Genomic DNA, 25,231 nt, shown 5'->3' with positions numbered 1-25,231 from the left:
GGAGGACCAGAAAATTGGTGGATGGGTGCAGGAATAGCAGGGGATGTGGTGGTAGTGGATGCAAAGTTATCAGTGTTTTGGCGTTCCCCTTCCCTTCCTGCTGGACAAGCACAGCCCTTTGCTCCTGGGGCTGAGTTTTCAGGGACCAGAGCAGCCTCCCTTCTGTGCTATGCTGTGTGCACAGGCTAAGCCTCATTAGCAGCTCATTAGTAGTACTCTTTCCTTTCTTACTCCATTTTTTTAAACTTCTTGAGCCTTCTACATGCAGCAAGCAGCTGGCAGAGTCAGCAGAGAGGTAATGTCTCTGGAGTTATTTCTTTACTCTGTGTGCCTTCCACGTCTGCCCGGTTTCTCCTTGCAGAAGATGTACCTCCTCAGGGAAGGGACGAGTTGAGTTTGCCTCTTGACATCCACCCACAGTGAGCAATTTCTGCCACCAGCTCCACTCTATTGAAACTCCTGTAAGAGGAAATTGTGGAGCAGCTAAAGATTCTCATTTGCCTTCACTTCTTTCCATATCTTCTCTGTTCCTTCCCTTTCTTTTTTGACTATTCTTACACTTTCCCTTGTTTGTTATTTCTCTCTCTGTTCCTTTCTTCTTAATTTTTTCGCTCTCTTTTCTCCCCCTTTCCCTTCCTTTCTCTCTCTCTCTCGCTGCTGGATATTATGAGCAGTGACAGCAGCCGCTGGGAGCTGGAATCCAGGGAGATAACAGCATTGCCATAAGAATCAGTCTGCTCAGCTACAATTAGCCCCGTTGATATCTTTCACCTGGACAGAGCTGCCTTATCATTGCTGCTTCTTGGAAAATGAAGGGTCACAGATACTGATCACAGATAGCATGACTCTGGCATTTCCCTCTGGTTTTCATGTCGCTGGAATCCCTTTTTGGCTCCCTTCTCCGTACGATTAGTTTTGCATCTCTCTTGTTCAGCTGTGCTGCTGTCAGATGGAAAGCAGGCACCGAAGCTTTCCAGCGGCTGTATGGCTGAAACAGAGACCCCGGGTAAATTCACCTGGTGCGAGTGACGGCACACGTCCATGAATCCTGGATGTTTATTTCAAAGCCAGAAATAAAATAATGCGTCAGTGCCCCAGGGCCTCTTTATGGTAAATCGTTGCCCTGTCTTTGGAAACTATTGAGTAGGGCACAAGGCAGAGCCAGCTGGGCTTGTTAGTGTTGGGCTGATCCACCCGCCCTTCTGCTGGCTGATTGCACAGTGCCTGACTAGCAATGTGAAGATGTTGGCAAGTGCTCCCGCAGCTTTTTTTTTTTTCCACTGTGGATGGGCTTTAGCAACTGTTTCTTGAGTCTGAAGACAGTGGGGTTGTCCTTCCTGGCCTTTGTTTTGGTGGCAGTTCCACCTCTCTGATAAAAAGAGACCAAAGCAGTTAAAGGCAGCTAATCCAGTCCCTGCTTTGCATCCCCCCTTTCTTCTGATGTCTTCTGTTCTATTGGCCTTATAAATACAGCTCTGCAACAGGAATAAACCCTAATTCCTTACTTGTCTGGAGCTTGAAAGCATCTGAACTGCAGGACAAGCTTAGCAGCAGGGCCACACGTAGCAGAGATGGCCTTCTTACTGGTGTGTCTTCTTTCTCTCTCACTTTTCAATACCTTAGAGACACAGTTGCTGTTGTTAGAGATCTGTCAGGTTGCGGTCAGATGTTAGGTATAGAGACACTGAAATTAAACTAATGGCACTTGGTCATAATCGGAAGAGAAAACCTAGACTTGCAGGGAATTGGTGCTGCACTGACTGTTTAATAAAGCCAGCCCCCAGGACAGGTGCAGGAATGACTATTAATGTATTTTCTCTCTATTTCCCTCTCTGGTTTTGCTACAGGTCTGCTCCATGTGCAGACAGTATTGAGTGGGAATCAGCACAGTCCTATGGATAAGCACTGATGTTTCCATGTCTTTATTTTTCCTTCTCCACCTTTTCCCCTGATCTGGTTGGACTCTTTAAGTCCTTGTTTGCCATTTTCATATGAACTCAGGACAAGGGTATTGCAGCCTCAGTTGGGGCCTGTTGTACTGTTAGTGCCAGTAGCAGGATTTTAGCTAATTGCACGCTCTGTTTCTGTAACCTGTGAGCTGATGCTATGGGTGTCACAGACCCTGCTGACTCTCTGCACTACCAGTTTGCTTGGTAACATACATCCAGTTGAGATGTACCACATCAACATACTTATATTTTGGCCAGTGGGAGCACACAGTTTGGAGCCAGCTTTTTGCTTTTGCAGGGATTGTGGTGAGTTGTGAGATTGCAATCGGAATTATTGTTGATTTATCCAATGCCAGATACCATATTGGGGGCACCAGCCCTCGTGTTACGCGGCTGCAGAGTTGCCGGTCCCATAGGAGGGTCGCTGAGGCTGGCCCTGCTGTACTTCTGCTGGAGGAGTAAGCTGTGTTTGTGGGGGCGTGTGTCATTGAGCGTATTAGAGCCGGGGTTGCATAAATGTTACTACGGGTGTACCACAGTGCAGCTACACCTGCGGCACTGCAGTCGCAGCCAGGGGACAACCTTGGATCCTGCAGCAGCTGCGAGAGCCTGTGGCTTCTGCCAGGTACAGCCCTAAGGACACTGCGTGCTCACCGCAACGTGTGTGCCTCATGCATCTGCACGCAGGGATGAGGGCTGGAGGGGTCTGCTGAATTAAACTGGCGTGTGCCTTTTACGTAGCTCTCCTTCCAGCAACGCTGTGCCTTGCTCTGTGGTTGCTGCGTCCAGGCTGCCGATGAGCCACCTCTCAGGACAGGCCCTCCCATCCCTCAGCGGTAGTACCTGGTTTGTAATGGCTTGGCAGGTTTTATGGCCCCTGAAGGATTTTAAGTTCGCTCATTTTCTCATCCTTGAGAATTGCAAAGATTGGTCAATACTCGCATTTTCCTTTCAAAGATAAGGATGGCTGTTGCTTTGGGGACTGGGGTTTCGTTTTCCCATGAAGCTTAGGCTTTCCCCTGCAGCCTCTGCCCTCTCCGTCCTGCCTGTGCCTCGTGCCAGTAGAGAACATGATCCTCCTGTTAGCTGCCCGCCACCCACTCGAACCCATAGTCCTGACAGAAGAAAACATAGGTGAATCGCCAGAGGAATGTGAATCCAACCAGTTGCAACATTTGTATGTTTATCTGACCTTCAGTGTTTACAAGTTTGACTGGCAGTCTCCTGAGAGAGGGTTTGACCAACTTATTGGTCAATTGGACCTTAATGCTCTTCTTGTTTCTGGTCAGTCTGGCAATACTGTAAGAACAGCTTGTTCCAAGCAAGCTCCTGAATGAGTTTATGTGCTTAAACGGCATCATCACATATTCTTAGTCCTGTCTCCTGGTCCTTTTTTTACTCCACCCTTTCAAGTTTTTGACTTCTATGCTATTGCTCACCATAACTGCTGTATTTTCCCAAATAAATGGTACCATCCTGCTACCGTCTTCATTGGGAGGGTAGAGGTGGTCTTTTCTCCCTTGAAGAGAGGGTCTGACCACTTTTCCAGGCTGTACTAAAGATGTGCTATGTGACCAACAGAAGGCAAGGCAGAGGCCGTTATGTGTAGGATGGCCAGAATGCAAGCAATATGATATATAATGTCATAAAGCCTAGTAAACTTTATTTCAGGTTTTTAAAAGCAGCATTCAAGTCATATTTAAAACTTTGTCGTATTTAAAGTGTCGTACAGTTCTGGATGCTGTTGAAAGGCACTATGGATTGCCTGCTTTTCCACGGTCTGCAAATGGTCTATGCTTAGGGAGTGCTGCAAAAAAACCCCGTGCGTCAGATCCAGGCATTTCTGAATGTGGGATGTTTGAGAACAGATTATTTTCAGCCTCATCTATTTTCTGATTTTGTTAAGACTATTCCTGATAAGCCTCTGTAGTCAGGACAGCTTCAGTGATTCCCAGCTCCTGCAGAACCCTAATCCCAATGTCCTACTATTATCAATAAGAGATTTTACCAGAGGCTTTGGTGAACCAGAGATTGGGCCTTTAATTATTGTCCAAGACTCATTCCCCAGTCCTGGATCGTCGGCTGTGGCCAGCTTTCACTAGTCCATGTAATGCAGATAGCCACAAAATACATCTCCTCTTCCAGGAATCTGCAGAGTCAGCTGGCTGCCGCCGCGGCCTGCCCAGACCCTCGGGAGCCCTTCCTTGCTGCAGAGCAGTTCCAGCGTCCCTGGGCATCCTCTGCCCCTTCCAAGGCATCCTGGCTGCTTTACCTCCCTCTTGTACATGCCAAAATGCTTTTAATGGGCTTCTGCAGACTCCTCATCAGGTAGTGTTAGCTTTTGGATCAGCAAGTGTAGGTGGTAGATCTGAGAGAAGAATACCTAATTCCTGTGATTGCTGTTCAGAAACATCTCATGCAGTGAGTTCATGCCGAGTGCCCAGGGAGACACCGTTTCGTTTTCTCCATGTGGAGGCAAAGGACAATGTCTCCTTCTGCGGATGGCGATGGAAACTGTTTTTGGCCAGGGCTTTCTCCTGTGATATATGGATCGGTAACCCCAAGGCTGGGACTTGCTGACAACCAGGTGCTACCGCAATTATAAATAATAATAATATTGTCAAGAAGGCTTCAAGCATGTGCACTGCACCCCTCTGCAAACTGATTTTGTAGTGGCTTGATTTCATGTCAGTTTAACAAAATGCTGAATCTGCATAGTTCCTCTTCATTTTATCTTAAAATAGGGCATCTAAATAAGGTGCTCTGTAGGCCTTTCCCAGTCTCTCCTGGCTGTCAGCTTTCGCTGAGCTTCCCCACACCTCCCACTGCATTTTTCTGCAGGGTAGGAAGAGACTCTGCAATGTAAGTGTGATTATTCATGGGTGACAAATGTAGTCCGGTGTGATTGTGGGATAGAGAAAAGCAGATACAAACTGCAGAAAATTTGAGAAATGGAAGTGGGGTTTATAGAGGGGATGACGTTCCATAATGTCTGAGATAGCAGAGGTCTGATCCTGTGCCGGGTTAAAACACAGCCTGGTTTTAGCCTTTCCATTCGCTTGTGTTTCCAATGACACCAGGGAAGCTGGCACTGTCTGTGCCATGGCGGCATTTTGTTCTTGCCCCGTGTAAGCCGACTCAGGCTCAATTTCAACCCTGTTGAGGTTCCTGTTCGGAACCACGTACATGTCAGACGTGATCTCTGCAGTGTCACCAGAGCCACTGAGACGCACGCAGCGTGGTCCAGCATGCTCCCTGCTGTGGCACTGCCCTAGGGCACTACTTCCCAGCGGCGGAGGAATACCCTTAACAAAAGGTAAGTGGAGAACCTCCCATCTATGTGGAGAACCTCACAGCAGACTCTCCAAAGATGACTTCTTATTTTAAAAGAATTTCTAAATAAACTCCAAGCCACATTTTTATAAGGGAGGATGGTATTTGCAGAAAAGGTCAAGGCTATAACAGTCGGCATCCTCGGAGATAGGAATTCTCAGCCCCTGCAGCTTCCCATAATTTGTCATGTCTTTAAACCCTCAAGTCCCCATTTTACATTCCCGATCAAGAAAGACATGAGGTTTTGATTTCAAAATTAAATGCTCCACTGGCTGGTATGTTTTTTCCCTAAAGAAAATGTACAGAAACAAAAATTGTTAGGATTTCACTAATTACATGGTTATACTTAGCCCCAACCCTGTGCCAGGACCTGTTAGTGCTGGGACCACAGGAACAGACCTGGGAGGGACCTTGTGAGGCATCAGTGGAGCTCCTGCCCCCAGGGAGGTCCAGCTGCACCCCCGTGCATCCCCTCTCCACAATTCAATTTTGGTTGGTCACAGGGCAGGTGACCGTGACGGGTCTGGGTGCTGCAGGCTGCCCGGCGTCACTCAAGGCTCGCGATGTGCTGTATATTTGTCACTGGGGAAGCATGCAGCAATTTCTGACTTCAGCAGGTGTGAGAGAAGGCTTTCCTGCGAGAGCCTGCGAGGAGAGCATGGAAACACGACCATAACTAGCAGTGAAAACTGAGTGGGATTTGTGTTTCTGGTGAGGCGTCAGGAAACAGCTTTAAAAATGCACTGCTGAGAGGCTTCCCAGCGAGCTTTAACTATTCCCTTACCTGGGAAGATCGCTGCGATGAATTCATCAGGTGTGACGCAGCAGAGAGGTGCTCCGGAGCTGCCTCGGGCACCTCCAGGTGTGGGCTCGGGAAGGAGAGCGGAGGGCAGTGCCTAGGAACTGGTAAAGACGAGCGCAGAAGCGCTGGCAGTAGGTTTGACTCAGCTCACTACGTGGGCTGACATATGTAAATTGCCATATACATTTGTAAATGTTTTGGTATGCTTGAGCAAGCCAATATCTGGAATTAATTTTGTTCTTTTGGGAGGCTAGAGAAGGAGCCCGTAGGAGAATAAATCCAAATGGACCATGTGTATGAATCTTGATGGAATTTGTTCAATTGGATGAGACCTGTGTATGGACGTGCATTTGCAATTTGAATTGCCTTGATTTGGTTTTCTCACCTCACTTGCAAAGTGACTCAGACCAAATTGAGCTAAGATCACTCCGGTCTTGAGGCAGACTTGTATGCTGGTATTAAACATATTTTAAGTTATACACTTCTCAGGGTTGTGCAATGCAGAATCCCCGCTCTGCAGTCTGTTTTAGGGCTTCCTTTTCTCTCTGTGCTTCTATACTTTTTAATGTCAGCACTCTATTACTTACTGTGCTATTTTGTGAGACGTGATGCCCTAAGGGAAGGTAAGGGTCACTTCTCCATCACCAACGCCTAGCCACTTTTTTGAGCAGAATGCAGTGTCACCACTTTATGCGTCAGGAGATGAAAAATAACTTTACTAGTTGAAATCACAAGGAGGATGGTAGAAGGCAGAATGCAGTTACCTTACCTGCACCGCAGCCACGGTGTGGACCAGCTCCTGCAAAAAAATGCAGTGAGATCTTTAATGCTGCCGAGTGGTCCAACACCAGCACAAGCTATTCCTTGGCTGTAGCCTGACTGCAGGTTGGTCCGAGATCACATCCCACCAAACCGTTGTCACATTTCTGCTGGCAAGATGCACTTTCCCGTTGGTGTTTGATGACAGTCCATGGCAGGATTATAAAGAGCTGTTGCACTTAAAGGCAAAGAAATGCTACAGGTCCTAGATTACTGTGAATCACATTTAGGCTTGTGAAGCCCATCTCATCCAAAGGCTTCAACTCGATTAGTTATTTTTAAACCCCACAGAAGGAGTGTTAAAAATGTGCTTTTTCATGCAAGCAGCCTTATAAAAAAATCTGTGCTTTATGTTCTGAGGTGCTTTCTCATAAATTCCCCATCCCCTTGCTGCCTACATCCCGACGCCATATGAAAATGACTTTGGAGACAACACAAAGTGCTGTTTCTGCAGCTTGCTTTTTGTAAATCTTAGGATTTTGCTTTTCTCCTTTGCTGAAACTCCAGTAAGCATTTAAGATTTTGATATCTGATCATTGCTGGGATGGTGATGGAGTGATCTGAGAGAGATTACAGCTACTGTACTGCCTGTTACATCCCTGTACAGAGCCACTGGCTGGTACTTACTGATAATTAATAGCTGACATTGGAGAGCCAAATGGATGTCCTCTGTATTTAAGGTAAAATCTTGAAGGGATAACACTTGCTATTACATGAGCTGACTGGGTCTTTTATACTTGTAGGACAAATCTTATCAGCTATAACAGCTTTTAGAAAGCATTGCTGTTGTATTTGTTAATGGGTCTGGCTGAAATCCAGTGCTTAGGGCTTTGGCCCCGTGCTGGGGGTTGCTGACACCTCGCCCACGGGTGGGTGCTATGGTCAGCCACAGATCCCCTTCCTGGCCCTTATGGGATGCTGAACTGTGCCTATAGCCAACCTGGCTGAGCACAGTGTGCCACCTCCCAAGGGACTTTTGTAATCCAAGATCATCAGGGCAGTGAGAAGAAACCCATAAGCACCTGCATCTCCCCACTCCCTTCCTAACCTGAATACAGACTAATTTAAAGCAGATGAGGTGGCTCTGACGTGCTGCAGTGAACCCAGTCCATGGCTCCTGCTAAGGGAAAAACCTCCCCAAAGAAGCAGGGGCTTTGTCTGAGCCTGAGAAGGGCACGAGCTTCTGCTCCCTGTGTTTTTCACCCTCTAGTTTGTTCCGCATTGCCTTTTCTGCCCTCAAACCAAGCTGCCACGTCCCAGCGAAGCAGCCACCGAGGTCTCCCTCCCCCGGGACAATGACATGCTAGTGACGAGGTCTCTGCCCTTGCACCAGCTCTCCCCAGCGTAGGGAGGAAGGGCTGGCTCCGTCCCCACGTCCTGCCCCAGCCAGGGCATCTCCGCCACTGCCCACTGGCACAGGGGCAGGACGGGCTCCGGGGGACGAGCAGACAGATCACCTCTGCTCCCCTTGGCTGGAGCTGCTGGCCCGGCTTCAGAGGGCTTTTCTTACCCCTTATCGCGGCAGCTGAAATTCCAGCTAAACAAAACCCAGCCACAGACTTACTCAAAACATTTATTAGTGTTTAAGGAAAATAATAGTGTGAAAGGTACAGAGCTTTCTCTAAAGCCATATGCATTCTCTTTTTTTACAAGCTTATTTGGCTGCAAATTCTACATGAGATAAAACTAGTATGTTTTTCTCCCAGAGATTTGGAATTAAGGACAGTTTGTGGTTTTTTTCTTTTTTTTTTTTCCTTCGAGTTCAGCACTTTAAGTTAGGACAGCATTTTCCAGGGTTTACTGCTATCTTTTTCCTGTAGGCATTTTGCTTCTCCCAGTATTTTCATTCTAGAACAAGGCTCATTCCAGATGCAAAGCGTAAAGGAAACATTCATACCTTGGCTTTTAAGCTAAACCTCCTTCATGAACAGTAAGTTCAGAAGGAATGTTAATTAAAGCATCATACAGTATTTAAATGGACATTTTTTTTTTTAATAAAGAATTAAGGCTATGTAGATGTCACAATAAAATAATCTCAGATAAAACGCACCCTATTTGTTAGATATGAAAGAAGGTTTAACAATAAATAAATGATTTATGCTGTCAATAACATTATGGAACTGTATAAAACTATATTTACGCAGCTTTAAACATAAAAAAAAAACATACTAGTGGCATGAATATATACAACACAGGTCATGACGTACGTTTAAATTATCATAGCCAGCAGTGTTCTTTTTTTAAATGGAGACACTATAATAAATAGAAATGTTAAATATTTACAATAATAGCATATGTGGAATCAGTAGATGAACACATAAAATCTTCACACACAGAGGAAAAAAAAAGTTATGCCTTATACAAAAATCCCTCCCACCCACAGCTTGCCCTCCCCCCCCCAAATTTTCATTGACTAAACAAGGGGAATATACAATTTTCCCCGCAGAATGAATGAATACACATAAAACTGTATGCATGCTGAGGTGATATGTTGACTGAGACACATTCAAGGACGTAGATCTATCTGTTTGGTTCCCATTGATGAATCAGACCTCTAGAGAGGGATCTTATTTTCGTTCAATGCAAGAACATTACGTTGGTAGCGAGTTGTTGTTTCTGTTTTGCGTTTGTTTTCTTTTTTTTCTAAAACACTTGGATTGTCTTTTTGGTTTGAGCTTGTTCTTCATGGTGGCTATGTGCCACCAAGGGGGAGAGGACGCTCACAGGAAACCCATGGAGGCACGCTAGAAACCTCCATATGGTACCACCAGCAGCCACTTAGTTTTTGGAGCAGAGGAGTTGGCCATCAGAGGCAGGCCTGAACCCACCTTGGCAAGCTCGTCCGTGGGACAGCCTGGGTGCCCCATCCATGGGAGAGCTGGACTACACCCCAACGGGGCAGCTGGCACTTTCACTGCCAGGAGCTCTGCTCCTCAGGTCAGCATGGTCTTTGCTGCTACAGTACTTGACCTGATCCCACCTCTTCCCAATTAAGTTGAATGAAAATTTTGCCACAGAACTTAGCTAAAATCAGGCAGGATCAAGGCCATGTCTTTAAACAAAGACCTGGTGATCACACAGAGACACACCTTTTCAACTTAATGGTCCTCTCTTGCTTCCTACGTGGCTTCTATTAAAAGCAATGCCTATAACCGCTGCGGGTGGATACATGCATTAAACCCTGAATATAGCTATTAGGAGCTGTGTTCACTTAGCAGTAACTAAAATCTGAGTTGGAAATTGTAGCCAAATTCCAACACCCTCTACTGTTTATACAGCTCCTTCCCACCATGCGACAAGACGTACGTTAGTTCACTGGGTACGTTCTGTCTCTACTGAACTGCCTTGCTGCCCCCACAGCTTTCCTCCCAAGCTTTCTAAATGAGAAGGCTCAAATCCCTGGTGTGATTCCTACTGTCTAAGAAAACTCGCTTTTTCTCTAGAGGAAGTTGAAGAGCTCACCCTTCTGTCCCCGTGGATGCTGTAAACTCCATTTCCAGTACAGTATCTGGGGATATAGGATTGCAGATCTGCAACCTGAGAATTACAATTGCATAGGGGGTAGGAGAGATGTGTCCAAACACTTAAAACTGCTTAGAGACAATAAGCTCTTGACACTCATCTTTAGTAACTCATTCTGCAGAGACTGGTGGTCATTATCTGCATGACAATTAAAAAAAAGTCAACTCCCTCTCCTTATCTTTGGCATTTGGATAAAGCACAGCTGACAGGCAGGTTACAGTGGGGCTCCACATCCCAGCAAACCACACCATGCTACTGCTAAGGAGAGACAGATCTCTGATGGGCCTTCAAGGCAGCCCTACAGAAGAACTAAGTATATGGGGTCCTTTGCTGTCTGACAGCCCACCCTTTTAAGCTTGGGCTGTCCATAAGGGTGGAGGACCTGTATCACTGATGGGCAGGTGTAAGCAAAGAACATGCACAGGTTTTTTTAGAGGTCCACAAGCATTCTCTTGGGGGTCCTCCATATTGTGCAAGTCTTAACAGTCATGTTGCCTTGTCTGGAAGCTAACTACTCGCCTTTGATATGCTGAAGTGACTTTATTAACAAGTGTCGAGTTATGCAGTGGTTAAAAAACAAACGGGGCACTTAAACCAGGGCAGCATCACCCAGATGGGAACAATGGCTCAGAAGTTAGTTAAGAGAAAGCGGTGGAGTTCCAGACCGCACGGTTCCTGTGTGAGAGACGGGGTAGCTATTTCATTAGAGAGTGTCACATAGAGAGCCTTGAGCTCTTGCATTCTCAGCCACAGGCAGAAACCAAATCCCCCTGGAATTCAGCCATCTGCTGTAAGGCTGCGCCCTAAACCTTCGGAGGTGCTAAGCCACAAGCGGCCACATGCAATCTGGCAGAGCCCTCTCGGAACCTTCTCCCCAGCCAAGGGGACCAAAGGAAAAAAACCAACCCCCCAAAACAAGCCAACAACCCCCAAACAAGATCCTAAATTTCAGCTGATGTCCATTTCATAAAAAAAGGGGAAAAGAATTTAGTCGGAGATATTTTGCCACGTTTGGTGGCTGCTCAAGTGTCGAGTTTGCTGGATCAATAACCCGTTGCCACTGCTCTCCCTTTGCTACTATATACACTGTTGCTGAGGTCCACATATATCGTGCAATGCCCTGTGCTTGACCTCTGAATGAGAAATGCTTTGGAATGTCCATAGACGGGAAGATGGGACTCAATGGAGGAGGTTTTCAGTGGAGGGGGAGGATGGGGGGAACGGGGAGTTGATGCCTTTTTTCACCTCCTGATGTCAGAGAGGTCGGACAGTTCATCTGCCCGGTCCATGATCCCATGTGCCCCTTTGGCACCATGGCCCCCAGCTTTCACACGGGCATGGGCGTTTGAGTGGCCCTTAGTACCTCTCTCTCCCTTAGATGCTCGCGAGCTCTCCCTGTGTTCGGACTCGGAGTGGGCCAGCATGTCCCCGCGGCCAGCAGCGGCTTTGCTGGCTTCACCCGGCTTCTTCTCAGGACCCAGGATGGCGTCACTGTGCGCAGCCGAGGTGCAGAAGCTCAGGATGGAGCAGAGACTTCCCCAGTTCTGTTCGCACTGGGCCTGAACGCTTCTTGTTATTGCCTTTTTCACCTCCTCGCCACAGGTGAGCAGGATATTCACTAGGTCAACATAAGGCCTAGAGGTAAAGGAAAGAGTGAGAGGAGAGTCAAAAAAATATATGAGGGTTATCTATCAGTAACCAAGTGTAACGACGTCTCTGCCTTACTCTGCCTTGGGCACAGCACGGTTCAGTAGCGTTAGTCCCCTGCCACCCACTGACTCGGCAGCCTTGTAGAGCAATCCTGCACCATACGTTTATCACGCAATATCTTATATTCTAATCGCCCATATCGCTGTAAGAAATGCGCATGATGGCATCCTGTCAAAGCTTCACTCAAGTGCTGGGTCTGACTTGATTGCTCCCCCAATGGAGATGCTCTGGGAGAACTGTAATGTCCACCAAAGGAAGATAAGAGGTCTAGACACTTGGGAAATGGGGCTGTCAAATGGAAGAAGTGCTATTGCACACCTTCTGCCGCTATCCCTTTCCATGCCCCTTCATCTTTATTAGTCACGATACGTGACAAAGGAAACCTGCTCGTGTCCAGAGCCATCAACTTCATCAAACAGCTTGCTATCTCCAGGTGAACGGCTGGTACAGCATACACTGATCGCTACTCTGCAAGCAGAAGGCACCTCAACTAGAGGTTCTCTGGCTTTTCTCATCATCTTTAGCTTTCCCTGAAGCACCAGGTGTTGATCTCCACCACAAGCAAGATCCTATCTAGACTCGGGATCTGACGGCACAGAGCTCAGACACATGGAAATCCACTTTGGTGGCACTGTTTCTTCCCACACCAAGTTTTTTTTTTCTTCATTTCCTTACAGAGTTGAGTACAGCTTTCAGTATACACCTTTTCCCAGCCAAACAAGGACTCCAAATGAGACATGGCCAAATACCTTTTCTGCTTCCCACCCATCCCTCTGTGCCCTCGCAGCACAAGGCAGCCCAAGCGTAGGCACTTCAGCTTCCTCAGCCACGGGTCACTGAGTGCAGCGATTTTAAAATAGTTGTGGTCACAGGTTTTGTAGGTCAATATTGATGTTGTCTATTGACACAACCGCTCAGCTGGCTAGCAGGCCCAGAAGGACGTGCTTAAAAGTCTTCCACAGTAGGAACCATCCGCAGTGCAAGTGGAGAACTGCCTGGGGTCTGCAGCCGTGGTTGTATGGGGTGGTGAGGGTGCACCTTTGGGGCATACCGTCCACCAGCTCTGGTGGCTGCGGACAAGTCGAAATCTCTTCCCACGAACCAAGTCAGAAGAGATGAGGAAAACCAACAGATTATGATCAGTGTCTGACACTATCCTGATTTTACTTTGCCCAACTGCTTAAACTCATATTGAATGACTAATCTTGGAGAGCCACCTATTCCCCTATCTCAAAATATTTCCCATGTTTGGATTGTTTCTGCCGCTTAAAAAAAGTTACTTGGAATGCAGCAGCAACCGATCTGCCAGGGCCTGTCACCACTTCCACCATAGCAAATCGCCCTGACCCCCACCCCACCGCAGCTGACTCAGGAGGAGACTTCACCGCCCCGATCGTGTTCCTCAACACTCATCAGGAGAAAACAGTCAGAATGAAATAGTCAGAGAACAAGTCTGAGAGCTGCCGCTTGCTTCTCTGCTTTTAGGTTTTGTTTTAAATGTAAAATAGAAGATGAGAGAGAACTGAGCACGTTGCATACGCAGTGATCCAGCAGGAGAAAAAAAATAAGAGAAAGCAGTTGCTGAAATTGGGCATAACCTTTACAAAAATCTTTGTAAGAAAAAGGTTGCTGGTATGACTAAAAAGTGGCTTAGCTGCCAAATATTTCAGGTATTCAGAGTCTGCCAGAGCCCTGCGGATTAATACTGGCCCATTTCTCCTTCACTGTTTTACTTTCTGCAGTTCAGCTGGCCTGACCATAGTACCTGAACTGAGCACAAGGCTGCAAGTCAGCAGACGTGATTTTATTTCCAGCTCTGCCACACTTGCCTATTGATCTTGAACAAGTTTCTTAGTTCAAAAGCTTCAGAGATGGCCTCTAAATTTAGGGGAGGGGAGGAGGCTGGCTGGCTTCTATTTGGGGAGTCCTGCATAGGAAAGCTAAGCTCCAACTCTGTGAGATGCTGAAAATGAAGTGTAGGAAGCTCTAAATGAGATCGTGAAAATTATAGGTGTTCATCTGAATGATCCATCTCTTCTCAAACCGAGAACCCCCCAGTTAAGCTCCCCAGAAACAAGCAGCTGCCTTTGAGCACTCCTGCTTTAGCCTGTTTGTAGAGCAAGGAGAACATACTTCTCTTTGGACAGGCCTTTGACTTCCATAGTTCTCATCTCCAAATGATGGGGGAGGTTAACCAGTATCACGTACCCGATTTATAGCCTACTAACACAGCCTGAGCAGGGCTCACATCCCCTCTTCCCCAGGCAGCGGGATGCTGCCCTTCACCTTGGGCACAGCCACCAGCCGTGCCTTTGCTCCCAGCCTCAAGAATGGCCATGGAAAGGGCCTTGCTTTCAGGCCACCACGTTCAGCTCACACAAACCACAGCAAATGATTCTGCATTTGCGAGTAAACTGGCATCAGAGCATCTCTCTGCAACTGCAGCTTAAGTATTAGAGGGGTGGTTTTCAACAGAAAGTAAAGGGATCAGGGCACAGCTCCTTTGGAGACCAATGCAAATGCAAGGCTAAAAGTCCAGAAGAAATGATTCTGTGAAAAAAAAACAATGTATCTGTCATGAGTGCTGGGATTTGGGGTTTCTGTGCTAATATCTGCTAGGGGTAAGAAGGCATAGAGGTGTGGTACGAAGATGCTCTAAGGTAAGCCTGCTGCCAGGCTGTAGCTCAGCCTTCTTGTCTGGGAGTAAGATGTTCACCTGCAAGAAAAACAGGCTCTGATTTTTGCATCTGTGCACAAAGACTTGGTACAAACAGCTTGTGCCTGGTTTGTTGCTGTCATGTAGCAGCTTTGATCAATTCCAAATAGGATTTGTCCCTGCCATTCCTCGGAGGGCAGCTGTGTTCTCAGTCAGAGGGATGAACTCCTCAAAATCTGACTTGTGCCTTCATTTTGTACACCTCCATGTTTTATTAACAAGCATCTGAGATTAATAAGGAATAAGATGAATGGGAGATTACCTGGGGGACTGCAGTTCTTTCAGAGACCATTAACTACAAGACATTTGAAAGTATGTATTTAAAGAAGAAACTATCATCTTAGTGACAACTTTGCATAGACCTTCTTCTCCCTTCTCCTCTAGCTGTCATCTTTAACAAGATACTGGGGTCAGGAACGGTGCCTTTGAGCTCAGAAAGCACAGAGACATTGTGAGATGCCTCTGGAAACAGCAGACACTGGCACTGTATTTGCTAAAGGGCCAAAGAGACAGCCCGATCCAACTTCAACCCATTTCATTCCCTTCCACAGTCACATCCAGCCCTTTGTAAACAAACTAGTCTTCAAGGGCCCCTGAAAAGAAAGCGTTACCTTGGTCTGGTACATGGGAAAACAAGATGTGCTTAAGGCCAGAAGGAGGTGAAACAGCTCTTGGGCAGATGCACAGCCCATTGGCACCATCGTGCTCCTGGAAGGAGCTCCCACGCCTCTGACTGCACTAGCACGGAGGCACTTACTCATGCTGCAGCAGGTCTTTGAAGTGAATCATCTCCACAATGACCTGGACGTTCTCCTTGGCAGCGGAGCAGAGGTCATGCTTCAGGTAGCACTCCCGCTGTAACTGGAACACCATCTCTTTAATGGCAGGGCACTTACGGCTGATGCAGCTGAATTTATGCCTCAAGGCATGAGCCTTACACTTCAGAGCGTCTTTAATGAAGGATTTTCCCTGAGAAGAAAAGAAATGGAGTAGGTCTGTATTTTTGTCTATTAAGCACAGCAGCTGATTTATGCCCAGATAGCTGCTCCTCTGTAGGACGTCATGGGTTATTAGATTGCTAAGGGTACCACTAAATGGCTTTTCCCCCCTCTTCTTTTTGTTTCTCTGCCCTTAAAAATCATGCCATGTTACCTGGCCTTGCTATTGCACTGGAGCTGAACACACGGGGCTTTCTCACTGGGATTTTGAGGTTTCCTCTACCCCAACGGCTGAATGCTCAACAAGGGAAAGGGCAAAATTAAGCACCTTGAAATAATTCAATGCTTGAGTTACTGGCTTTGTTCTCTTCTGGGGTGTCAGCACAGCAGGTTCACACAAAGGAGAGGGCATCCTGCCACGGCTGAGGTCCCCAGGACCACAAGCAGATACCCATTCAGTAACTGCAAATTAGGGTTTTTTTTTAAACTCTAAAATTAGTTTGCAAACTCACAGGCATGTATGCACCATCTATATGAACCTGCCCCACTCCCTATCTGTCAGTATTTCCTCTACTACCGCTTCCTCAGAGAGGGACTCAAATCAGCACTAATAATCCTACAGTGTCTTGATGTCTGTTTGCTGCAAGAAATTCTAAGTGAGATTAAAAAAATCAAATCAAGAAACTAAAAAAGTAAGTTGCAGGAAAGCTGCTTTAGCAGCATCGCTGTAACCACTGTTGGCGATTCCTTCATTCAGTTGCTTAGTGGGCATCAAACCCGTCCCTTCCTTTTCTCTCTTTGCTGTCTGATACTGTAGCTGCCATACATGGTGCATGTGTCGCAGTCCGACAGCTCTGCTCAGACTCCCTTTACTTTGCTGAGCAATAGGTGTGTGGAGGCCTGCTGCACTGCCTCCATCTCTTCATTAGCTTCACGTTATTTTAAACAAGTGCTTCATGAAGACGAAGTTCGTGTTAACCTTTCTCCAGACAGTACACTGGCACAGCTCCACTGACATTAACTAAGATTCACCCAGACCTGCGAGCAGATTTTGTACCCAAATTGTTTCAAGCCAGAGATGTTTCTTGCTGATCAAAGAACTGCTTCAGTCATCACCTCCTTCTATTCCCTGTACCAAAGGCACTCACTTGCCCTTCCCTTCAGGGACAAACACACACCGCATATTAGGCAAATAAGGACAAAAAAGAAAATTCTTATGCAAATCAAACCCAACATCAGTTCTTAGGTTTTGGAGAGAGGGAAGGAGAGCAGAAAGCAGAGAACAGAAAATCGCCAATTTTAGTCTTGTAATTTAATGCAGCCTGAAATAACTGTAGATAATACAGACATGAGCCATGAAAAGCCATGTCATAGCAGAGGCTAAAGTCACCTCTATATTAAATAAAGCTCCAGGGGTTTAATACTTCTGCACTGCAATGGAGACAGCCTGGATGTGAAATGGGCTGTATTTGATTAGCAATATCTGGAGATCCCAGGGAACAGGCATGAATGGCTACACTCAGCCTTCACAGGCACATTTCCCTCCCCTCCCAACAGGGCTTACTTTGGTCAGCTTTGTTCACTAACAGAATCCTGTGCAAAAAAACAAATGAGCGTTTTCTGGAAGCCACTTGGAAATTAAGTTGAAGGTTTTCACATACCACAGAATTAAACAATTCCTATTTTAATGGCTAGCCAGACCCTTTGTACATCTTTGAGAATTTGAGCCTAAAAATCCAGCACTTCAGAAGTGTTTCCTACTAGGTGGTCCCACCACCCCGCATGGAACAGGCTGAGTCCTGAAGACAGCTCTACTTTATACCATGCTTTTAACAGTGCCATGAGGCTGGTGCTTTTAGTCAAGTTATACTGTAAACTGCATGGTCAAGCCAAATGCCGCTGGCCCATCGTAATGTTCTCTTCCCTCCACACTGAAATGGGAGAGTAGGTTTACAAGACATAATAACAGGATGTCTCAATGATGCATAAATGGTCTGGTGAGAAAATGAAGGAGACAAACTTAATACCGCATGCCATGTTAGTAATGTATTTTAATGTCAGTGCTTGAACCAAAGACTTATTTGAATACAGCAGCTTTAGGAGGTTGCCTGTGCTGGTTGTGTGCAAGTGTTGAGAACCAACTTTAATAACTGCACATTGGGAAATATTCCGATATGTCTAGACGAACCAGGTGCCCAAGCTGCATTTCAGAATCAGCTTTGAACAAACATGGTGTAGAAACTTAAGCTGCTCAGTGTTTCTGAAAATCATGTTCAGCTACATTAGTGTTCTGATTTAGTTATCCTGGGTAGAGGAGGAGGAAGCGATCATAGGGAGCTGTAGCTAGAGCCAGCCTGTCTCCTGGGACAGGCTGCACACCGCTGCTCTGTTACCGCTCTTGGGTCTTGACTCTGGGCCCTTCAACAGAAAAATTCTTATTGAAGCTGGTCATGTGCAAAAGTAGATTTGCTCTGTAACGGCAATTTTTTTCCAAATGTGTGTTAAAGAACTAAAATACATGCCATGTGTATTCTGGAAGGAAGCAGATACGCAGGACATTTCACTGTGTTACCTGGGCATCAAATTTTCCAGCGTTGTGCAGGAATGTCATGCAGATCTCATGTAAGCCTCGGATCTCGCAAGAATTGTTTTCAAAGCATTCAAACACTCCACATCCCACATCGCCAGCATTAACCAGGCAGTGCTGGATTTCGGCTAAAATGAGCATTGATTACAGTTAATTTGAAGAACTGTTCATAGAAGCTGGTGGTGGGGAGGGAAAGAGTTATTTTGTTAACATCATCAGTTCAAAAGAAAAAACACATGTGACAACAGTTATTGTACCCACAGCATGCCCACTTTTTGCAGAAATTAGGCCAAAACTTGGGTGTATTATATTATGAAAGTGATACCCAAGAAGTAAATGCCAAATCCACTACACTTACGTCAAGCTATTTCACTTGAGAACTGTCTCATGCTTTTGCATTCTTCAGGAGCAAAGGACGGGCATGATTTTTGCTGTCTGACTTGTATGAAGTCCCCCATCAAATTCAAGTACCAAACAGAGAAGCCCGGGATCCAGCCAGCTAGAGTTTCTCATTTCTAGTACTTTGAGCTAGTTTCTGGCGATTTAGCACAACATTTTTACAGACTGCTGGGTTTCCCCAGTCGTGATGACTACGAAGTTAATGGCAAAACTCCCACTGATAAATAAAGTCCTTTGCACTGAGTGTTGCATAAAGCTGCAACTATGTCCTCACCTATGTAGAAATCAATTAGAAAAAAATATTTATGTGTAGTACATAAAATATATCTACTGGAGCTAGCCATTACATACAGGTTTATTCTGCTCTTTCAGGTGTTACATAGTACTGTAAAAAAATGCTGTCTAATACTCACCAAAAAAAAAAAACCACCCCAAAAAATCTAATTCTTAGCGAGACAGCTTCTGGTTCTTTAAAAAAAAATGGATGTAGTAGTACTGCCAGAGGGAAGGTGGTTGCTGAAAAAGCCTGGGGATAAAGTTAAACAGGAGCAGCTTTTAGACCAGAACTGAGGATGCTAAGAATTCCTGCACTCTGTGCCCTAGTGGTACCTTTAATTAAAGCTCGCCCTTGGGAGCCAGCCTAATCCCCCTCCGAACCGCAGCATGTTTCAGACATCCCCAGCCTCCCCCTTTGCCATGCGGTCCATTTGCAAGTCTTTACAGCAACTTTCGGTCTAATTTCAACCCGCTGCAAGGCAGAGAGAGGAGCCGCGGATGTAAATGCTGAGTGTGACGGAGTTCACATGAACCCCCCTCCCCAGCTCAAAACCAAATCATTGCCGCTTCTCCCCCCCCACCCCGCCTTCTACCTGCCCCTAAGTGCATCTGGGGGTGGGACACGGGAGCCCCGGGGTCGGCTCCTGGGATTGTCTCAGCCACATGCGAAAAGCTGCGCAAACATGCACCGATGTGGGGGGGGAATGGAGCTCTTTGTGGAGCGCTGCGGAGCGCGGAGCTGGGCTTTTTTGGGGCCGGGAGCTCAGCTGTAGTGCTTGTGTTGGCATCCGGATGCAAACCCTCTTGCCGGATCACATGTCCTGGCTCCAGCGTGCTGAGAACTGCACAGTGCCGTGATTCACATGTGGCAGTCCCTAATGGGCATTCGTGCATTCCTGCTCGTGTGTGTTTAAACACGTCTCGCAGCACTGAGAGTGTTAAAAAAAAAGGGGGGGGGGGGGGAGAGGGGGGGGAAGGGAAGCGTCTGGATCCCGCGCTCTCTCTTTGCACGGCTGGGAAGCGATCCAGCAAAGTGCACGCCTCAGCTCTCTCTTTCGAGGCAGATAATACCCGGGGGAGGGAGCGCAGGGGGCGGGAGAGGAGGAGAGAAACCCCCGGTCCGTTGCATCATTGCAGGGCTCCCTATGGAGGAGGCAGAGCACCAGTCATTTCCAGCCGCTTCCCCTGCCCTCCCGTCTTCCCCCCCACCCCTCGACCCTGTTTCAAACGCTGCGCCGAGAAACTTTCTCCTCGGCAGCTCCAGCCCAACATCCCCGCGGCGGGCAGCATCCCCCGGGCCGGGCACCGCTCCGCCGGGCTCCCGCGGCCCCCGGCCCCGCTCGGCACCGACTTTGTGCCCGGCGCGGCTGCAGAAGCGCTTCGGCCGGAGCGCGGCCGCGGCTGTTGCAAGGGCAACACGTGCTTGGCAAAGCCGGGCTTTAAAGGTAATTAGGAGCGAGCTCTTACTTCCTGCGATGATTTATGCCTGACAGTCGGACACCGAAATAAAACGCCTGTCCTAACTCAGCGCGGCTATTTCCCCGGCGCTCGAGAAGCGGCGAGGGGGGGACACAAACACACACCCCCCACCTTTGCACCCCCCCTCCGCCGCCCCGCCGTACCTGTGTTCTGCAGGGACAGGCGCCCCTTCTGCTGCGGGGTCCTGTCCTGCGGCCCCTCCGGCGGGTGGGTGGCCTCAGTACCCGCCGCCGCCCGGGCGCTGGCCAGCAGCAGGGCCAGGGCCAGCAGCTTGCCGCGGAGCTCCGCGCACATGGTCGCGCCTTCCCCCCGCCGCCGCCGCCGCCGCCGCGTCCTCCCCCGCGGGGTGCCGCACCCGGGCCCAGCGCGCTCGTCGCCGCGGCCCCGCGAACCGCATGTGCCCGGCGCGGCGGCGAGCGCGGAGTGGCAGCGGCGGCGCCGGAGGGTGCCTCAAATATCCCCGCCGAGCCCCGGTGTCACTCGCATGAGGGAGCCGAGCAGGTGTCGCTCCGCGCCGCGGCCAATGGCAGCCGCCGCCCCGCTCCGACCGCCCGCCGGGGGCCGGCCCTGCCCCGCCGGCAGGTTGCAGCCTCCCGCCTCCCCCGGCCCCCCCCCGCCCCGCTCCGCGCCGCGGGGGATGGGCGTGCGGGGGGCAGCGGGCAGGGACTGCACCCCCGGCGGCGGCCAGGGGGGTGCGAAGGTGCCTCCCCCCGGCGGTATGGGCGGAGGGGCGGGGGGGGGGGAGAAAGAAAGGAAAAAAAAAGGTGAAAAAGCGGGATTTTGACACGCGCAGAGGGAGGGAGGGAGGGAAGGAGCGGGGCAGCACCCAGCGGCCGAGCCCCCCGCAGCCGCGGGGTCGGGAAGGCAACTTCGGGCCGCTCCGGGCGCCGCCGCTGCCCTTGCGCCGGGAGCAGCGAGGTGCCCGTGCCCGGGGCCGGCTGCCCGCGCCGGCCGTCCTGCGGCACTGCCGCCTCATGGCAAGACTTGGTGAAAAAGAAGAAAAAAATCCCTCTCCGAAGCAGCTATTGCACTGACTTTCTTGGAAATACTCCCTCCCCGTTTTTCTTCCCCTGGGATTTTGTACCCTGCGAGTTCCGAGGGGATCTGGGCCAAATCCATCACCTGGGGGGGGGTGTGGAGGGGGGCACGTGGTACCCGAGTGCGGACCCGGCCGGGCGAGCAGGGCCGGGCGCTGCCTTCCTTGACCCCCTGCCCCCCCGCCACCGTCGAGGGGAGAGCATCACCCTTACAAGCCCCCCCCCCGGAGCAACCCCACAGCCAGCTCTGGCTGCTCCCTTTTGTTCGGTAGCTGGACCGGGGCGGGAGGGGGGGACACAGGAAAATCTGTAGCAGGTGATGAGAAGTGCCACGCTCGCTGGGGAGGGGGCGTGCGTGCCTCCCCTTGCCCTCCCGTAACACCCATCAGATGTTTCATCAGACTCCGCAGGCCCCGTGCGGCTCCTGCCTCCCCCAGCAGCCCCCCAGCCCCCGGCGCTGCCGGGCCGCGCTGTGCTGTGCTGTGCCGTGCCGGGGGCGGGGGTCCCGCCGGGGGGGTGGGGGGACGCAGCCAGGAATGTCTCCAGCTGCTGCTGCCGCCCGCTTCCTCACAGCTGTCAAAATGCACTTGAGGAAATCCACTCACACCTCCCCGAGCAAGGGTCTCCTCGGCGGGACGTGACACCGCGCCGCAGGACCATGGCTCCATGGCTACGCACCAGCAGGCACGTTTTGACATCCCCCCCCTTGCAGCCCCCGAGACATCCCCGCTGGCTCCGCTCGCCTCGGCCTTCCCTGGTTTTGTCCCAGGCCAGGAGGTTTGTTTGCTGGGTCTGAGCGGTGCAAAGTTTGTTTATCGTTCTTTAGAGTTTGACTTCGAAACATCTTTTTAAGATTGAAATTCTTAACGGTGGTGCCAAGCTCCTGTGGAAATTCCCTTTTATCAATATGCTGCTGCCTTGTAAACCGCAAGTTGCAGCTTTCCTCTAAGGAACTCGCTGTGCCAGTGCGGATGTCTGCAAAGCCCTTGTGCCCTGGGATGGGCTCTGCCCTTTCTGACAACAGGGCTATTAAAGGAATAGGTTTGTCTTCTTCATTTTTACCTCACCCTGAGTGCCTGGTGGCCCTTCTTTTGTCCCTGTTCTCTTACTATTTATACTGCTGACGAGTTTTGCTATTTAATTGCCTTTGCTAGGTCTAACTAGCCCGGCTTTAAATTCTCATCTCCAGTGTTCAAAGACCAGGGACTGAAGGAATTCAGGAGCAGTACAGAGGGAGTATGGGGAAGAGAATTTAAGGGACAGCAGTCTTTCTCTGTTGCAGGAGGTAACAACCGATGTACTGTTCCTAACCAGCAAGTTTGTATTATACATATGATATATATTTTAATTTTTTTCTTGTGCCTCATAAATTGTGTTTTCTCCCAATGCCTTTTCCCTACTGCTTTAGGTCTGATGCCCTCCTGCAGCCATTCGTCATGAATCTTTCTGCCCCTTTTTAAAGTAATAAATTTGGATGGGTTTTGACCCTTTTGACTTAAAGGATTTCCATGCATCCTCCATGCGCCAGACCCTGGGTTCCTCTCTCTGGTTGACTTCTCTAGCCAGGTCTCATAATTTCTCAGAGCGTGTCCTTCGAACCCCGCAGCCCTGACTGCCCTAATGCGGCTCGTCCTCACCTTCAGCCCATATTGCATTAATTGCTCCATACAAGGTTATTTTCACGTCTCTTTTCCTTACCAAAACTGTGCCTAAAATAGCACCCCCTCGTGTCACTATTTGGTGAAAAAAACCTGCGGGCTGTCAGCACGTTGAGCATTTCCCATTTCTTCCTGCTCAGCAGACATTGCTGGGCGGCGGGTGGCACTCAGAGCTGGAGGATTTTTCCGTGCTTTTCTCTCTCTCGAGGTCACTCGTCAGGGTGCTCCTGGGATTAGAGGATCTGGTCCCACTCAGCCCTTCCTTAGCGAGGCAAGAAGCTGCGCCTGCATTTTAAAGGTGAGCGCTGTCAGGAGAAACGCGCATGATTGATACACAAGTCATGCTCTAGCAAATTTGGCATCTTTTGGAGCACGGTGTAACTCGCTCCCTGGCAGCACAATCGACTGCCAGTTTGAGTGCCAGGTAATTTTATAGAATAATTACCAATTCCAGTGATTTAGAGGCTGGTTTCCAGGAGACTTGGGATGCTTGAATCCCGAGGCACTGAGCCTGCAGCTTTGCTCCGGCAGCAGGGAGCTTGCGTGGACGCAGGCGCCTGATTGCAGGACGGTGTCTGGTTGCGAGGGGTTTGATGACATGTTTGAGGAGTAGCACTTTGGAGGGGATCACAACTACTTCCAGCAGTTTTGAACGACTGTTGGCTTTTAGGAATACACTTTTGAGTTCCCTTTAGCTATCATACGTAGGTTTTACTTTTGAACAGTGTTTCATAATTCAATTAAAACTTTATATGATCAAGCAGTAGCAAGAGCGTTTTGCAACTACCTTTAAATAGGAAGCATTTAATCGTTTGGGGTTTTTAGGGAGAAGAACTACTCTTGTGATTATTAACAGGGCTGTGTCCCTGCAAGGCCGTTACAGGCAGGCGAAGGCTGAGGAATGCTGTGCAAGAGGCTCCGGCGCGCAGGGAGAGAGCGAGTGCACCCGGTTATGAAGGACGGGAAGGCCAAGGACTTCAAAAGGGAAGAGGATGCTGTGGGCAAGGTGTGCCGAGGGCTGGTCCTGGGTTTTTTATCTGTGACTAAACACATTTCACAGTAGAGTTAGAGTAAGCTGTGCTCTGCAGCCCCAGCAGCGCAACGGGATTTCATCAGACTTGAGAAAATCAGCAAGACAGGGGAATTTACTGTTGCCTCTTCTTCTGGGTAATTTCCCCACCTCAGGGCTTAGTGCAAGGTGCTGACTTGCAAATGACACATCATTATGAAGCCAGCCCAGAGCTGCAAAGCATTGCTGGGAAAGTGGTCAGGGAGCATGGAGGGAACCTGCCTCTTGGACTTGGTTCCTCCTGGTGTGGGACCTGCTCTGGGAACGTGTTGGTTTAATTGCCATGAGTTGGTTCTCAGATGGTGAGAATAAAGCTGCTGACAGTGACTGAATGGGATTTGACACCGGAGAACCTGTTAGGCTCAGTAAATGTAGGTCTGTTGGAAAGCTTCAAAGGATTGTATTTTAAGCCACGTTTCCCCCATCTATCATCAATTTAGTATTTTTGAATCTCTGGTAACTGTAGTTTTTATGATGAACGAGCAGAAGCTGACAATAAAGCCACAGAGAATGAAATGCAAGAAAAGTCAGAGCTAATTATATTAAAAATTATACAGCCATTTTTTTCCTGATTGCTTGTGTAAAAATCAAGTATTTGAGAAATGGTCTCAATGAGTTATGCACCAGGTTTAAAGACGGTCTGGCTTCTTTGATAAAATATGAACTATTTGAAAGATTTATAAGGGTCAGAAGTCCTGCTGAACGTTTTAGTATTTAGAGCAGCAGGAAACCACCCTGTGATATTTTTAAAACAGGTATTTACTCAAGTAATTGGTTACTTTTTATGTGGAATAAGAAAACCTGGTGCAGCTATATTGGACTTGACATAAAAGAGAGGTATGTAATTTGTGAGCAAAACAGGGTGGAATGTACACATTGTACCTGGGGAGGTATTTCGAGAAAGACAACTCCTTGAGACAAAAAGCCAAAACAACAG

At 48.6% G+C, this 25,231-nt stretch overlaps 1 protein-coding gene across 1 annotated transcript; it reads right to left on the bottom strand.

Annotated features, from left to right (window-relative positions):
- Nucleotides 1-10,012: 10,012 nt before the first annotated feature.
- Nucleotides 10,013-20,824, bottom strand: STC2 (stanniocalcin 2). The gene is made up of 4 exons (XM_068408822.1): nt 20,674-20,824; nt 18,362-18,504; nt 15,609-15,820; nt 10,013-12,060 (listed from the first exon to the last, which is right to left on the bottom strand). Exons 1-4 carry the CDS (start codon nt 20,822-20,824, stop codon nt 11,667-11,669), a joined length of 900 nt encoding a protein of 299 aa, XP_068264923.1. The 3' UTR covers nt 10,013-11,666.
- Nucleotides 20,825-25,231: the final 4,407 nt, after the last annotated feature.

The sequence above is a fragment of the Nyctibius grandis genome, chromosome 10 (assembly GCF_013368605.1).
Source record: "Nyctibius grandis isolate bNycGra1 chromosome 10, bNycGra1.pri, whole genome shotgun sequence".
NCBI lineage: Eukaryota > Metazoa > Chordata > Aves > Nyctibiiformes > Nyctibiidae > Nyctibius > Nyctibius grandis.
Note: the sequence above shows the minus strand (reverse complement) of the source record. Positions and strands in the feature narration are given on the sequence as shown.